The sequence below is a fragment of the Trifolium pratense genome, linkage group LG6 (assembly GCF_020283565.1).
Source record: "Trifolium pratense cultivar HEN17-A07 linkage group LG6, ARS_RC_1.1, whole genome shotgun sequence".
In the NCBI taxonomy this organism is placed as follows: domain Eukaryota; kingdom Viridiplantae; phylum Streptophyta; class Magnoliopsida; order Fabales; family Fabaceae; genus Trifolium; species Trifolium pratense.
The window spans coordinates 13,123,072-13,140,824 of record NC_060064.1 but is presented as its reverse complement, the minus strand read 5'-3'; the positions used below and the strand labels follow the sequence as shown (position 1 = coordinate 13,140,824).

At 35.6% G+C, this 17,753-nt stretch overlaps 1 protein-coding gene across 1 annotated transcript; it reads left to right on the top strand.

The window, feature by feature from the left end:
• Positions 1 to 1,903: 1,903 nt before the first annotated feature.
• On the top strand, positions 1,904 to 17,148 carry LOC123888957 (regulation of nuclear pre-mRNA domain-containing protein 2-like). The gene is made up of 8 exons (XM_045938125.1): positions 1,904 to 2,052; positions 3,628 to 3,743; positions 4,413 to 4,660; positions 5,961 to 6,116; positions 6,218 to 6,374; positions 8,765 to 8,904; positions 9,019 to 9,054; positions 16,095 to 17,148. The coding sequence occupies exons 2-8, from the start codon at positions 3,665 to 3,667 to the stop codon at positions 16,839 to 16,841; spliced, it is 1,563 nt and encodes a 520-aa protein (XP_045794081.1). The 5' UTR covers positions 1,904 to 2,052; positions 3,628 to 3,664; the 3' UTR covers positions 16,842 to 17,148.
• The last annotated feature ends 605 nt before the right edge of the window (positions 17,149 to 17,753 follow it).

Sequence of the window (17,753 nt, the reverse complement as noted above, 5' to 3'; positions counted from 1 at the left end):
GGCCTTATTATCAAATTGCCACTTCTTCAATAATGTTTCTTCGTCATCCAACTTGAGTCCCTCATCATGATTGTCTGGAACTTTATGACAAGCAAGAATATGGCACTTTAAGTGACCAGTGCCACCACCACATGTATACATACCATGACAAATATTACATGTACATTTTTCTCCCCCATCAACTTTACCGATCCTTGTAAAATGTTTCCAAACTGGAGATCGCCTTGCCCTTTTTTTCTTATTTTTTATTTCAAAAGAGTCTCCCTCAATTACATTTTTCGTATTAGCAACTAGAGGAGATTCTAACATTACCAAATCATCTTCGTCAATAGCTTGGAAAGTTGTATCAAAATCATCCATGACTACATTACAAACACAATAAAAATAAATTGATCATTAAGATTATTATATTATAAAAGGTAAGAACGAGAAGTACTTATAAGTTATACACAAGAAAGAAACAACAGGTTCATTAGAATCCATGCTCTTGAGATTTGAATTTTATCGGTTCGTTTTAGAGTCCACTTTATTCGTTACATCCAAAGATTAACATCTTTACTTTGAATACATGACTTAGCTAGCTTAGGTATCTTTTTGGCAAGAGTCACATTTGACTTTTTAAAGGATTAGGCTTGACTATACTTGCTTAACTTCATACATGCCACTAACATATAGTTACACGTCCCAAGTTCGTTTTGCATCATCAATTTAAAAGTAAAAAAGCACAAATTATAAATCAACACATGACAATTGATATGCATGAAAGGTTCAATTCAAATGTGGCTATTTGTAAAATTAATTAAAACATGTTCCTAGCTAGCTATAATATATAGTCAAAAGGATTCATGATTTTTACAGTTATTACCGTTAGCTCAGTTTTCTAGGATCAAAAGGGTGTACTATTAATATTATTACCGAGAAAATTAGCAAATTGTGTTACTTAGATTCTGAAATCAACATTATTTATTTGCTCTTAACTTAAAATTAATTTACAACTTTTTATAAAATATTGCTCTTTGGTTGTCTCTACGGACAATCGGCTATGTTATTCTCTATTAATTTACTATTTTTTAACCATGAGTCCATGATTGCAACTACCTAAAGAGTATCCAATATATCCACACATAAAATATTATTTTTGATACCATCCAAACTGAAAAAGAATTTAAAGATCATACAACAACTAAAAAATCCTTCAAATTGGGAATGTAAGGAATCAACAACAAAAAAATAAAGAGAAGGATGAAATTTACCTTCAAGTCTTCAACAATGGAAACAATCCTTCAATTGAGATTTATGATTTAACAATGGAGGATTAGACTAGTTCAAAAAAATAATGGAGGATTCGTTTGAGTTTAGTCAAAATTTTATGATAAACTATAACTTGAATTTACTCTAAATATGTTTGCCTTTAAATAAGCTTACAATAGGAAAATAAATTTAAAAAAGATAAAAACTAACTTATTTTAAATTTAAAAGATAATTATCCTACTAATAACAAACTTAAGGGGTCAAAATATCTTTTTTTTGTTTCTTCTTAAAAAAAATATATCTTTTTGTTTCAAAATCAAAATATCAGTTTGTTTTTTTTATACATTTTTTTTAAAATTTTTTAAGGGGCCGACCCAAAAGCCCGTGGGCCGGCCCATGAAAAAGTCTGGTCCGATAAGGCCTGACCCGATAAGGCCCAGCCCGCTATTTATGAAGCTCGGCCCGTGAAAATATATAGGCCTAATGGGCCGGCCCGATAGCCCGACCCATTTTGACAGCCCTACTGATGACTAGACCAAAACGAGTGGATTTTATGAAAGATATTTGATTGGATCGAAATACATTAAATTGTTACGAGTATTATTTTTAATAGTTTTTTAGTTTTTATTTTTTATTTTGACCAAACATCTTTATTTTTTAATTAAAAAAACGGATATTAAAAAGAAAAAAATTCTACACCCCACTTCGGGAAAAAAAAAATTGGGAAGCTCATCTCTCTGCTACGGCGACGGAGGCCGTGCACCGTGGTGGTTCACCTTCTCCGATCCCTCCGATCACCTCGTAAGTATTTCGATCCATCGACGCACCAGTAAACTCTCCGCCTCAATTATTTTCCCTTCAATTTTTCCCCACAAACGATTTCATTTCATTTTCTTCATCGTTATTCGGAATTTGGATATTGAGCTTACAATAATCCGATACCCTAATAAGTTTAATTGCTTTCGTTTTAATAATTTCTTTTAACAACTAAATAGTATTGCATTCTGAAATGGAGATGGTGTTTTTGACATATGCAACTCTATAGTAAGGGATCAATTGAATTTAGATTTGTTGGTATTTTATTAATTTAATAATATTTTAAGCTATAGTTGTTGATGTGAGTTTTTTCTATGATTTGTTGAGTGTTGTGAGATTGAGATTGGAGGAGGTTGTTTGTGGCATCTTACTTGCAGTTTGTTGTTGAATTGATGACAAAATTGATGTTAGATGTTTTTTTAACATCTTGATTTTGATTTTTTATGTACCTAGATTTTAACTTCTGTGATCACGTAGTGAATCTCTGTTTAGTTTTTTTTGACGGCAAATCTCTGTTTAGTTATTCTTTCGACACATTGCTCATATTGGAATGGGCTGTAGCACCGACACTTCTGATCGAAGATGTGTCTTGTGTTCGACACGACACCGACACATGTGATTATGTTCAATTAATTCATTTTTTCAAATTTTTACCGGTGTGAGGTGTCAACGTGTCCTTGTCCGTGTCAGTACTTCATAAGTTGAGATGCTAAAGAAATCATCATGACAATTAGTTTGACTCTTTGTTGAAGCATCTCTCCAGGATGTCTTTCTCTTTATACAATGAGTATCTCTTAGGTAATTACTGGAACATCATGATTCTCATGCTAGAATGCTATTGTTCGGATAATCATTGGAGAGGAAGCAATTTTTCCTTTTCTTTCTAAAGGCATTTCTTGGCACTGAGGTTGATGATACCAAATGGTTTTAGAGTGGAAAGTGGGATGGATCTTCTCTGTCTTTTATACTCCCTCTAGCATGAAACAACATTTCGTATATGTATTTCAACTTCGGTTTTTCTGAATTAAAATACTAGTTTTAGAGGACTGTGCCTATTTGTTTTGATATGATGTACATCATAAACTAGAAAGCATAGAAGTTAGTCACTGTGAAAGGGTAATAATCTATTTATTTATGCAAAACAACTTTTGTTGAGTTCTTGAGTTTGCTACTAAATTAAACAGAATGCTGCTTCACTTTGTTCTACTCTTGTTCTTTCTTTAAAAAGTTACGATTACCTGGTATGCTTATGGAATTTTGTTGAAACCCTGGAGATAGAACATAATCAAAATTATATTTATTTTATGTTTTAATAAATTTGTTAGATTTTGTTTTTACTTTTCTTTATAATGTTCTAGTAATATTTTATTTCCTTCTATCCTTACTTCATGCACTTTTTTTTTTTGTAATATATCAAAACTATTGTTAAACGGATGGATGAAATGTACGAAGTTGACGGGCTTTCCTTTACGGTTGATATACTTGATTTTAATACAGTTTTGTTTCAAGCCATGGATCAAATTCCCTATTTAATTAATGTCTCATTCATGTGAATTATAGGAAAAATCCATGATATATAAACTTGTCAAAAAGCAGTATGAGCGACGACATATTTGACGGACAAATATTGGCAGAGAAGTTGTTGAAACTCAACAATTCACAACAAAGCATTGAATGTATCCATCACTAATCCTTTTTTTAAGTTGTTTCTGTTTTCATTGATAATTATCCTTTTGGTTATTTCTGCATTATCAGGATGCCAACAGCACCAACAGATCATTCATGTGAATGAAACTTTCTATGGCACGATTCATTTATTATTCAATTGTAGCAACATTTTTTGTCAATTTGATAAAGATTTTTTCCCTTCCTTCAAATTTGCTACGGTGGGATACAAATTTTTTTAAGCTACTGTTTATTGCTCTCACTCAGCATATGTCTGTTTCTACTCCCCCCACCCCCCCCACCCCAACTCCCATGTAGGCTTTTGGTCCACTATTTTAAAATTTGAATTGTTTTTCTTCTGTTCAAAATATCATTTGTCGTAGGTAGTATTTTGTATGAGAATCACCCTGGTTGTTATTTTGGTACCAGAATCGTCAATAAGATAGTTGCATTTTATAATGTTGTCAAATGAAAGTGGTATTTTACTCGATGTTCTTCATGGTCGAATAATTTTTAAAGGAGTTATATTTTTTGCTTTGAACAATGTGCAATACATTCAGCTGGTTAGATGTGATTTTATTTTATATTACTTTCTTCACATTGTTCCTCCCTCCCTCGTTTTGGTTACTTAGCAATGAAATGGGTTTTTTGCAATATGTATTTCTTAAGTACTCATTTAGCATTGTCCCGTTGGTGCATTCCTCACCAGAAGAGAGCAAAGGATATCGTTGAAATATGGGATAAATTGTTCAATGAATCCCAGAAAGAGCAGCGTGTCTCTTTTTTAAACCTGGCCAATGACATCTTGCAAAATAGCAGGCGGAAAGGTAGTGAGTTTGTCAATGAATTTTGGAAAGTTCTTCCAGCAGCTCTCAGGTGTGTTTATGAAAGTGGTGATGTACATGGAAGGAAAGCAGTGAACAGACTTGTAAGTCGTATATTTGCTTGTTATAAATTTGTTTTATCAAGTTTAATGCAACTAGTGTAGTCAATTTCTTCATGCTATGCTTATACTAATGCTTTAGCATTGTGAGTGCCTGACTTGGGTGATATCTCTTTTTCTCTGTTTCTGTTTTGGACATTTCTGCCTTTTATTAGAATAGTTCACAGCACAAAACTAGTATGATTGAAAGAAGTATAAATTTCATGGTTAACTTTTCTACGTCTCTATATTGTGCTTTGTTTTAATGATTTTATTATCGGCATAGATTACATGCGCATCATACATTAAGCAAAAGCCTTTCTTGGCATGGAAATGTTTTGCTGGAACCATTTTTTCTTGAAGTTCCATTAGTAATAATTATCATAATTCATAATATAATATTAATTTGTATTAATAATAAAAACTTCATCATCATCATAATCATGTTTATTTTATTCAACTTCTTATATTAAAATTTGAGAGAATACTGGTATAAATGTGACGCGTCACCCGTTAGTTTGTGTGAAGGTGGCACTGACATGTAGTATATAATATGATCCACCATCTTATTCTATGTGGCCTTACAACAAAAGGACCTTTTTACAAAGAAATGTGGAGCGAAAAACATCAATGAAGGAATTATTGTGTGTAGCTGAGATGGCACCAAACACTTCACTTGGGAACTCTTAATTTGAGGTTCCGGGTTCGAATATTGAGTAGGTGAACAAAAAACCAAGAATAGAACCCATAAAAAGAGCGGGGGAGGAACCTTGTAAGTTGTAACAATACCTTAGCAATATTCCCAGAATCTGTCAAAAGAGTTTACCACTTGTAACAATACCTTATGGCTGTGACATGCATTGACCTTAGTGTATCAAGAGTAGTTAGCTTCACACCCAATCTTTCATGGTGAGATGGCCTACGCCAAAGTTTGGTGTTGGACGTCCAGGCACATATCATAATTGTTGCCATCCAACTTGTCAATTGAGAGCGATGATTTGGCCAATACGAGTTTTAATGGATTTCTGTGGCTTCTATTTTTTGTGTTTTCTTGCTTGAATCACTTTTGCAGCGAACTTCATTTAGTTGGATAAGGCTTGACTGGTTTGTAGATAATTCTTTTTTATCAGCCACAGCCATATGTTAATATTGTTTGTGCTTTATGAGCTATTTTATCGTATGCCATTGGTCTTACTAATTAATTTTTTTATCCTGATATTTTCTTTTTCTTTCCTTCTGGGTGGATTTTTTTTGGGGTTGGGGTGTTTGATTGGATTGGTAACGGTCGCTTTGTTGACTTGTCCAGATTGACATATGGGAGGAGAGGAAGGTTTTTGGGTCGCGAAGTCAGGGTCTTAAGGATGAACTGATGAGTAAGAATCCCCTTCCTTGCTCTGCAAGCAATGGAAAAGGTTCCGATTCTATCAAGATAGTGAAGAGGGATGCCCACTCAGTGAGAATAGTAAGCAAGTTGCAGCGCAGTATTGTCTGATGTTGATCTGTTGCCTTGTTTTGATATGTCTGATTTTGAGGCGTGTCCTTTCTTGGTCATCTTCATTGCAGAAACTGGCTGTTGGGTGTTTGCCAGAAAAAATACTAACAGCATTTCACTCTGTTCTCGATGGACATCTTGATGAGGAAGCTGCCTTGAATAAGTGTAATGCTGGTGTACATGATGTGGTTAAACTCTTGGAAGATGTCGACAAAACATTGGCTCAAGGTAAGATGATTGCTGGAAAGACTTGATCTATTCTTCCTGTTACTTACTTGACAGATGCAAACATTTTGTTTTGATTATGGAATAGCATCGATTATATTATGGAAAATCTTTTCTAGGTTGTTTTAGTTACGTGAATTGGTGGGATGATCATCATAACTGAAACAGTAATTTTTAAATATAAAATGTTAGTCAGAAAATTATCGGAAAAGATATTCCTGGGCATGATTGATTCTCGTGAAAGGAACACGTCTATGTTTTGCTTGGTTTTTGTTCTCATGATTACTTGTGGGTATCTTACTGTTGTAAATATGTAACTGGCACCAATCAGGGATAGATATTGTTTGTACATATTTCATTTGTATATGTAATTATTGAGACAGATTATATTCCCATTTAACCTAATTTAACCTAATTATGTGTTATTAGGTTTAGACTATATAATCTAGGCTTAACTACACATTTGGTCCCTTACGTTTATTTTAGGTTTCAATTTGGTCCCTTACGTTTCTATTGTTTGCATTAGTTAGTCCTTTCTGTCAGTTTTGTCACATGTGGTAGACAGGTTGCATATGTGGACACACTGACACGTGTATACTTCAAACGGTGTTAGTGACAAAACTAACGGAAAGGACTAACTAATGCAAATGGTGGAAACGTAAGGGACCAAATTGATACTTTTTAAACGTAAGGGGCCAAATTGAAACCTAAAATAAACGTAAGGGACCAAATGTATAGTTAAGCCTATAATCTATTAGTGATTTTACTTTTCAATTTAATCACCAATGTTCAGTTTTTATCTAATTTTATTCCCTTTTTCCTATATCTCTCATACCGGGTCTCTATCATTCATTGCAATTTGCAGCCATCTTAGTTAGCCTTCATTGCTACTTTGCTTCTTCATTGTGCACGTAACTAGCTCTGTTTGCATTTGTCTGGAAACCGCCTCTATCTTCTGTGCATTCGTTGCTATCATCTGATGCATTATCCTGGCTAACCCACAGCCAGTTGTAGTGTTATCTGCTGGTCTACCTAGACACAAAACATTGGGCCCATCCGATCTTTCACTCACCCATACTGTAGCCGCCTTTCTCTGTGGCGTGTAAACCATGTGCCGCCTTCCCATACCTTGTTCTCAATGTCGTTTGGACAGACTTCTTCTTTTAGGCATGTCTGATATATCAACTCACTTGAAGCAGTCATAAGCGGAACACAAAGAGAAGCTGAAAATTTAACTTTCCTCCACAAATTTAGGGACAAAAGACACCTTTAAAGATTGAAGTTTTCCATTCCTAAAGGTGCACCAAAGAACGGCATAAATTACTCAGCCAAAAAAATAAAGTCTCCCTGGTTCTTTTACAATTCTTTATATTAGACCATCTAAAACTGCACTAGAGTAGTGGAACATACTCATTGCTTAGTGATAACTGTGAAAAGATTGTTCCAAAGAAAAGTTTCTCACTTACCGTGCAGAAATAAGTTTACTACTGTCTCTAAGCTAGATTTGCACATAATAACTTGCCAGTAGAGGAGTGATGCCTACATATAAGAACAAACAAAAGAACTCCGAGTCCTCATTGTTACCATCTTAATTAATTCTTAACAAGTGAAAATTCCAGCTTCTCGTTCACTATATTTTTCCCCATCATTTTCCATGATTTGTATCACGCTACCCTGGCAGATATTAAAGCTCAGCTATCTACAACCTGCATACTTCAGTTTTGGTATACCTTCCGGATGTGCTAACATTTAAAGCTGTATGGTTGTAGGCCCAAAGCAACAGACACAGCTAAAATGAACTATCAAGATTCACGAGTCAAGACTTGTTAACTGGTGTTGGACTACGTTTGGATAAAGCAGTAGCATGGATTGCATAACAGCTGGCTGTGACGAGATACTTTTTTATCCTTTAATGTATGTTGCCTTCGTTTTATCTGCCTGACCTTTAGGAGTTGGGGTTTGTCTGCTTTTGTCGTGGATGGACCACTCTTGAGCCAAACTGGGTGATGTAGAAGCACACGTCTCATATGGGCTGGTGTAAAATATTGAATTCCCATTTAAAGTAGACTACCTGATAGTGTGGTTTTTTGGAGCATCAATCAGTGATTTTAAACTGTTATTCTCTCGAGGAATTGACAGTGGGAAGCAATGGATTATGATTATGGATTTGCTCCTGGGTGTGTTGTCAATGTCATTATTCCCAACCAAAAGCTACTTGCACTCCCCTTATTTTTAGGGCATTTGAAGACATGCATGGCCAATTCCTCTTGCTAACTCTTCTCTATTTCGACCAATGCAGCATAATTTTTATCTATTTCTATTGCCATAGCTAAGTAATTAATGAATGATTTTAGTGACATTTGTTACTCTGACATTGGTTGGATTGACATCAGGGAACCAGCTGGGATCCACTTTGGTGAATGACTTGCAAGAGCGGGAAAAGGAGCTTAAGCAATATATGGAGCAACTCGAAAATGCCGATGCTGCCAGGACTTCTTTGCTTTCTCAGCTTAAAGATGCACTGCAGGAACAAGTACAGTTTTTTTTTTTTTTTTTTCTTTCTTGGAAATGAAGTACAGTTGTTTCTACAAATATACTTGTTAAAAAGATGAAATTGCTAACTGTGTACTAATCTAAAACTTTTCAGGAATCAAAGCAAGAGCTTGTTCGTGCTCAGTTACTAGTAAGTAGAATCTCTGTCCCTGTTCTCTCTCCATTGATGTAATATTGTTCCTTTTTCATAATTATAACGTGATTAAGGGTTTCGTGCCTCTTACTATGGTATGATTATCCTTAAAAATGCCATCTTGATTGACTAGTACAACAGTGCATGCTTTTTTCACCCTTCCAATTATCTTGCTTTTCTTCCGAACATTTTGCTCACAAAGCTGCAAAAAGGTGAAGCAATTTTTTGCCCAAAATAAGTGTGTTCCAGAAATGAGAATGTTAAGATGAACAAGTAGTCACAAAAAACATGGTATGATCAGGAATACAATCATTAGAGAGAAAATTTGGGTAGCTCCATCCCATCCTAGAAAGTATTATCTTAGGTGGTTTGAAATGGATTCGCTTGTAGCATACCATATTTCAATGGATTGGCGTCATGTAATGAGGAAACCATAGAAACATTAGTAAGGAAGGTTGATTAGATAGAGGACAGACCAGTAATTAAAGCTTGATACAAACTAAATAACTAAGAAATTTAGAGGTAGATGGTCTATTTGTAAACTAATTCGTGTATCTAATTCTACTTGTTGAAATAATTGGATGTTGTGTTTTTTGTTTTGTCAATTTAATTTCGCTTACCACTAAATATAAAAAATGTTTGTTAGAATATATGAAAGATATCATATCTTTGATATTGTATTAGAATATATTATATTATCTCCTATGGTCAATTTATAATCTTACAGTATTTCCTAGGGTGAGTTTGCATATTATTCGGTTATCATCATGGTTCCCCCCCCCACCCGATTTCCCTATTTATTTAGGATTGCGAGTCTTGTATCAAGTTAGTATCAAACTATTGTCAATAATATTCAAAGTTTTTATTTTTTCTCTTCTCCTTTAATTAAAACCCTATAACTTAAACATGATACTAATCTATTATCTAGACTCTAGAGCCTAGTTGAGGATCCATGCTTTGCCACACCACTACTTTGCTGCTAAGTTCCCAAAATTTTGGGAATGTAATATTATATTCTGTAGAAAATAATAAGTGAATACTGTTGTGTGTTATTCCTCAGCTCAAGGCTGGTTTAAATAGGAAGAGTACAAACATAAAAGGAAATAATAGATAAGCTTAGAATCTTCTAGAAATAACAAACTAGGAAACTAAATATTTTCCAACACCCCCCCTCAAGTTGGTGCATAGATATCTATCATGCCCAACTTGCCGATCAAATGCTCAAAGGTGGGTCTTGCTAAGCTTTTGGTCAAGATATCTGCAGTTTGCTGACTCGAAGTTACAAAAGGTAGACATATGATTCCGGCATCCAACTTCTCTTTTATGAAATGTCGGTCGATCTCAATATGCTTGGTTCTGTCATGTTGAACTGGGTTATGAGCTATGCTAATAGCGGCTTTACTGTCAGAGTATAATTTCAATGGAAGCTCAATTTTCATCTTAAGCTCTTCTAGGACTCTGTGGATCCATAATCCTTCACAAATACCTTGAGTCATAGCTATAAACTCAGCTTCTGCACTACTTCTTGCTACAACTCCTTGTTTCTTGCTCCTCCATGTCACAAGATTACCCCAAACATAGGTACAATATCCGGAGGTTGATCTTCTGTAAGTGACTGAACCTGCCCAATCAACATTGGTAAAGATAGACACATTTCTTTCACTTGTCTTCTTAAACAATAATCCCTTTCCCGGATTTGCTTTTCAATATCGCAGTATCCTATAGACTGCCTCAAGATGTTCCTCAAAAGGAGAATGCATAAACTGACTTACTACACTAACCGAGAAAGCAATGTCAGGTCAGTGTGTGACAAATAAATCAGTTTCCCAACCAATCTCTGGTACCTTCCAGTATCAACAGGAACACTACCTTCTTCCCAAAGTTTTGCATTAGGATCCATGGGAGTATCTGCTGGTCGACATCCACTCATTCTTGTTTCTTTCAATAAATCTAGAATGTATTTTTGCTGGGAAACTACAATACCATCTTTTGATCGAGCAACCTCCATACCAAGAAAATATCTCATGGATCCCAAGTCCTTGATTTCAAAGTCTAATGCTAATTTCTCTTTTACTCTTGCCATTTCAACTATATCATCTCCAGTAAGGATGATATCATCAACATAAACAATTAGGACAACAATTTTTCCATCTTGGGAGAACTTTGTGAACAAGGTGTGGTCAGCTTGTCCTTGAATGTACCCTTGTTTCTTCATGGAATAAGTGAACTTTTCAAACCAAGCTCTAGGAGACTGCTTTAATCCATACAAAGACTTATTTAGTTTGCATACATTTGATCCAAACTTGTCTTCAAAGCCAGGAGGAATGTCCATATATACTTCTTCTTCTAAATCACCATTGAGAAAAGCATTCTTAACATCCAACTGATGTAGGGGCCAATCTAAGTTAGCAGCCAGAGACAAGAGAATTCTGACAGTGTTCAATTTTGCAACAGGAGCAAAAGTCTTTGAGTAGTCTATACCATAGGTTTGAGTAAAACCCTTAGCCACCAATCGAGCCTTGTACCTTTCGATTGACCCATCTGAATTATACTTCACAGTAAACACCCATTTGCATCCAATCGTCTTCTTGCCATCCGGTAGTGTCATAACACTCCAGGTTTTGTTCTTTTCAAGAGCTTTCATCTCCTCAAGTACAGCTTCCCTCCACTTTGGAACTTCTAGAGCAACCTGCACATTTTTTGGAATCACTACACTAGACAATTTTGAGGTAAAGGCAAAAAAAGACGAAGACAAATTTGAATATGATATAAAATTGGACAATGAGTATTTAGTGCAAGATCTAACAGGTTTTCTAACAGCCACAGGATCATCGATATCAGGATACAAAATACGACTCTTAGAAACAGAGATAGACTTACCTTTTCTTTTTTTAGGAAGTTGATCATCCCCCGGTTCAGATTCATGACAATGTTGAGATGTGAACTCATCACTTTCTTTGTGATTCTTTCTCACAAAAACCTTTCCTTTCCAAGTCTTGTTTCCTGCTTCAAACCTATTATCTTTATATGACTCATTATTTTGTGGCATTTCAATTAGATCATCATTATCATTGTTTTCAAGATTCTCATTGTTTTCTTCTTGAGAAAATGTAGGCTCGGATTCACCAAGCTCACTACTCATAACAGGAGTATGATTAGATAAAGAATCATGACCATTTTTCGTTGGTGCAGAAGTATAAGTCTTAGAACTTTGTGATACCGGCAAAGATAAATTATTAAAAAAACTCATGTCCTCAGTTTGAAACGAGTTAAAAAAACTCATGTCCTCAGTTTGAGACGAATCTTTATTTAAATTTCCCGCTGAAGATGCATGTCAAAAAAAGGTTTGTTTTCAAAGAATGTAACATCCATGGTGACAAACATTTTCTGGTTTTTTGGATCAAAACATTTATATCCCTTCTGGGTTGGAGAATACCCAACAAAAACACATTTTATAGCACGCGGTTCGAGTTTGCTAATATTCTTATGTTCATGAACAAATGCAGTGCAACCAAAGATTTTTAAGGTCAAATCGTTTGAAACACGATCATTAGGAAAACATTCTTTGAAAATATGAATTGGAGTTTTAAAATTAAGAACTTTGGAGGGCACTCTGTTAATAAAGTATGCAGCAGTTAAAACTGCTTCACCCCACAAATAATTTGGTACTTTACTTGCGAAAAGTAAAGCTCTAGCCACCTTCAACAAGTGCCTATTTTTTCTTTCTGCAACTCCATTTTGTTGGGGAGTGTTAGGACATGAACTTTGATGCACAATTCCATTTTCACGAAAAAAATCACTCAACATTGTGTTAAAATATTCTTTGCCGTTATCACTTCTAAACACTTGAATATTTGTTTGAAATTGATTTTGCACCATCTTAACAAAATCTTTTACGGCCTGACAAACGTCAGATTTCCCCTTTAACAAGTACACCCAACAAACTCTTGAGTGATCATCTATAAATGTGATAAACCATTTTTTATGAGAAAGTGTACTCGTTCGGTTAAGGCCCCAAACATCACTGTGAATAACAGAAAAAGGTTTTGATGGTTTGTAGGGCTGTAATGGAAAATGAGAACGATGATGTTTTGCAAATTCACATGCTTCACATTTAAACAAAGATAAATCCTTATTACGAAATAACTCAGGAAATAAGTGTTTTAAATAAGGAAAACTAGGATGATCTAATCGTGAATGCCATAACATAACATCATCATTATTATTATTCAGAACTAAAAAAGATTCAAAGCATGAACTTATTGGTTTGGAAGGTAGTTGTGATTCAGGTTCAATGTCGAAGTAGTAGAGTCCTCCACTCTCCTTAGCACTACCAATCATCTTCCCCGAGTTCAAATCCTGAAAAACGCAATGAGTACGGAAAAAATTAGTTTGACAATTTCTATCTTGGGCTAATTTACTGACAGACATGAGACTACAAGATAGATTTGGGACATGAAGAACATCTTTAAGGGTTAGACTTGGAGACAACACAACCGAACTTTTACCCGCAATGGCTGAAAAGGATCCATCCGCAATTTTTATTTTATGGTTACCTGCACATGGACTGTAAGAAGAAAACAGAGTAGAATCACCTGTCATGCGATCACTTGCACCCGAATCTACTATCCAAGCACGACTGGGACTGACACTAAAAAGGGCAGAAGTACCTTTGGGGGCAACAGAGCCAGAAATAGTGTTAGATTCAAGAATTTTGTACAGTCTGTCTAGTTGTTCCATCGTGAATGAAAGCTGAATTGAAGAAGGCTGATGCTCTTGATCAGAATTACTGGCTTGGAATGTATGACCCTCACCTCCACCTTTGTTCTTCTGATTTGAAGATCGCGGAAGACCATGTAATTTCCAACATTGAAAAATAGTATGTCCCAAACAATGACAATATTTGCATTCATGACGGTATTTGAAAGTGGATGATCGGCGTCGAGAATAAAAAAAACGTCATAATTAATAATCTTAGCCAAGTAGTACCGGAAGGAGCAAAGGAAAAGTAGCGCGGTGAACAGTACTCGTGAACAGTAATCACGTAATGAACAGTGCTACTGGTGAAACAGTGCCATGTAATGAACAGTGCGCATGAACAGTGCCACCAATGAACAATATCAGCGAATGAACAGTGCGCATGAACAGTATCACGGTGAACAGTGCCGCACACAAAATTAGTTGTCGTGGTTAGATTGTAAACACGACGGCGGCTAGGGTTTTGCGGAAGCGAGACCCCCAAAATCGGGAGCTCTCGATACCATGTAGAAAATAATAAGTGAATACTGTTGTGTGTTATTCCTCAGCTCAAGGCTGGTCTAAATAGGAAGAGTACAAACATAAAAGGAAATAATAGATAAGCTTAGAATCTTCTAGAAATAACAAACTAGGAAACTAAATATTTTCCAACATATTCAAAATATTTTTATTGAACCCTCTTCTTTCTCTTGTTTGTTTCAACCAGTTTCCGCCTTCTGCTGCCGTGACCTCCTTTCTTTTGGAGTGGTTATGGCTTTTCAGTCCTCCTCAACCACGGCTTTTTATGGCAAGAAAGCTTATCATGATGACAACCTCCCCTTTTGGTTCTGTTGTAACTACGAGAGACGATTCGACGTTGTTACAACTGCTCATGCACCTTTTGGTTCTGTAGTCTTTATAAGGCTTGGACGACTTGCATTTGCCCACACTCTAGATGTCCCCAAAATTTTAAAGGTGCATGAGCATTGTTCAATAAGATCTGAGCTGCATCAATCAACATTACGACGATGTTTCCGCTCCGCGAAACCATTTTGTTGCAGTGTGTGTGGACAACTAGACTGATGGATAATACCTTGAGAAACCACAAAAGAGTTGAACTACGAGGTATTTTAGGAGGTAACTAGTTAGACGTAGCAAACGTGAAGCTTGACCAATACCAGTAACTTTTAGAACCATTAGCAAGAGTGATGCTGTTCTCACTGCTTGTTATTTGATCAACCACATGTCAGCCTCACTATTAGATAACGAGATTCCACACTCACTTTTGTTTCCTAGGAACTCTATATATTCCATCCCTCTTTGAGTGCTGATTATTCTCTATTTATTAGGATAGGTTTAGTTTCCTTCTTTTATGATTCTCTTGTATATAAGTTTGGACCTCATTGTTAAATACAAGCTAATCATTCTATGTTATTCAACTTGGTATCAGAGCAATAGGTAAATCAACAGAAGGATCAGGTGAAACCGCAATCCTCACCTCTTGACTAGTCCTGAAGTTGAGGGTGTGTTGAGATCTTATGTTAGACTAGATATATGGCCAAAGTAGTTGCTATAAGAGTTGGGCAATCCTCGCCTCTCGAGCTAGCTTTTGGGGTTGAGTTAGGCTCAAGCCAAAAATCTAAGAGTCATAAAACTGAAAGCACAGCCCTTCAGGCAGTGAATAAGACATCCTCATTGCCAACACCTAATCAGATTAGTCAAAGCAATCTGATTTACAAGCCAATTATATCCTTCCTGAAATCTGGTCTCTCAACAGTTTTGGAAAGAGCTGCCCACATGAACTGGTGTCAAGGTGGGTCATATCCCTTAAAAAAAAATATTTGATGAATAAACATATTGATAGATGTTGAGATTAGGTAAAGAAAATAGTTTTTATTTTTTTAGATTTTAATGTAAAAAAATAGACATTTGAAAGAAAATATAAAACATTGAAGATTTGAGATGAAAAGAAATGTAAAAGTTTATAACTAATTATTTTTAGAGTTATTTGAGGGAAAATTAAAGAATTTTAATATAAAAAGGAAAACTTTAAAATGTTAAATATTGACGAAGCCAAAGGTCACAAGGAAGGTAGTGGATATTAACTTAGTAAGAGATGTCCTTATTCTTAACAGTAATGACATGTATCATTATGCAGGAGTTGATAGGTATGAAGATAGGAGAACTGATTTGTCCCTGAAAATTATTTGATGGTTAAATACTTAAATTTATTGAGTTTTACATCTGTATCTATTGATTCTATATGTTACTCATAAATTGATGGTTTTATTATTGTGAAGGTTGTACGAGGCCAGATTGAGAAAACAGCTGGTATCAGGAAGTGGCTTGACCAAACAACACAATCCATGCGGCCATCAGTTCAACCAAACAACACCACTTCTCAACCTGATTTTACGCAATCTTCTGCATCATTTTCACCTTTTCGAACTTCTGAAGAAGATAACAAGAAGGCAGCAGCAGCAGCTGTTGCTGCTAAGCTCGCTGCCTCTGCATCATCTGCTCAGATGCTTGCATCTGCTTTTTCTTCTCTAGTAGCTGAAGAAGCTGCCTCCATGAATAGTAGCTTAAATTCCAAGGCATTTACATCAGGATTACCTGTTTTCAACCCAGAGAAAAGGCCCAGAATTGAAAAATCATCACCTGTTTCTGATGTTAACAGTTCCGATACAGCGAGCTCTTCCTTTTTCACCACTTTACAACAGCCATCATTAACAAATCCACAGTTTGTCCCGTCAGCCAACTTGCAAACCATGCCTCAAGTCAACCAATTACAAGCTGCATTTGCTTCAGCACCCCTTCCCCCTCAGTATGTCCAATCAACTGGTTTCATGGATGGAACAATTCCTTACGGATATGTATCAAATAACCTACCACCTCCACCTCATTTTCCTCCAAATGCTGCACCTAGCTCTCAACCAGCACAGCAGCAACAGCAGTCATCGCCGGGAGGATTTTACAGGCCACCTGGCATTGGATTTTATGGGCAAAGCCACCCGTCACCGCCACCACCAGTTCATAGGCAGTGAGCTCTGTTCAAAGAAAATCAGCCAACATTGCGGCAAAATCTTTATACCTTGTTCCTCTAGGAAATTACTGTAGGCTGAGGTTTTTCTTTGATACTGTATAATGATGTAAATGATTAGATATTATAAATTTGGCTAGAGTTCATTTGTATCCTTAAATACCCCTTGTTTTTTTGCCTACTGCCTAAATGCTAGGTGGGCAGGCTTTTGACTTCATAGAGTCACTTGAGATCTTCATCAGTGTTAACTAATAACTACTGTTTGAAAGAAAGTACCTTGAGTATATATATCGTATTCATTGAATCAAAAAGTTTTTATCGGCAGAAATCAAGTTTAGCTCGCCGTTGTTTAAAACACCTACACACTTTGTGCACTAACCACTTGTGCTAGATTTCGCGGTGAGTCAGTGCTATTGTGATTGGTTGAACTGCTTCAATCACACACACACAGGCACAGACACATACAGAGAGTCAAATGATTGAATTTTATGGGGATACTCAGATGAAGTCATTTGAGAGTCAAATGTCTCTGGTTACCTTAAATAAAATATAGAAAATGCTAAAGTGTATCTTATTGTGTTTAAAGAAGCAAGTACAGTTTAATAATGCCTCATTATTCAAGTAGCATATTCTTCTTCAGACTTGCCTTTGGCCTTCGTAGTTACATAATTCATCCAACCATGAATAACGATGTTTCACCTATAAATCATCCACAGATTTGGAAGAGAAAAAAGTGAACTCAAATTTGTTTGTTGGTATTGACACTTACGAAATAACTTTGATTAGCAATAATAAAATCAAATATAAAACAAATAAGAAAACCTATTTTTATACATAAAAGGAGCTCTAATAAAGTAAAGTTTAACTAAGAATTATTCGACCTAGAGATAAGTAAAGTCTAACTAAGAGTAAAATT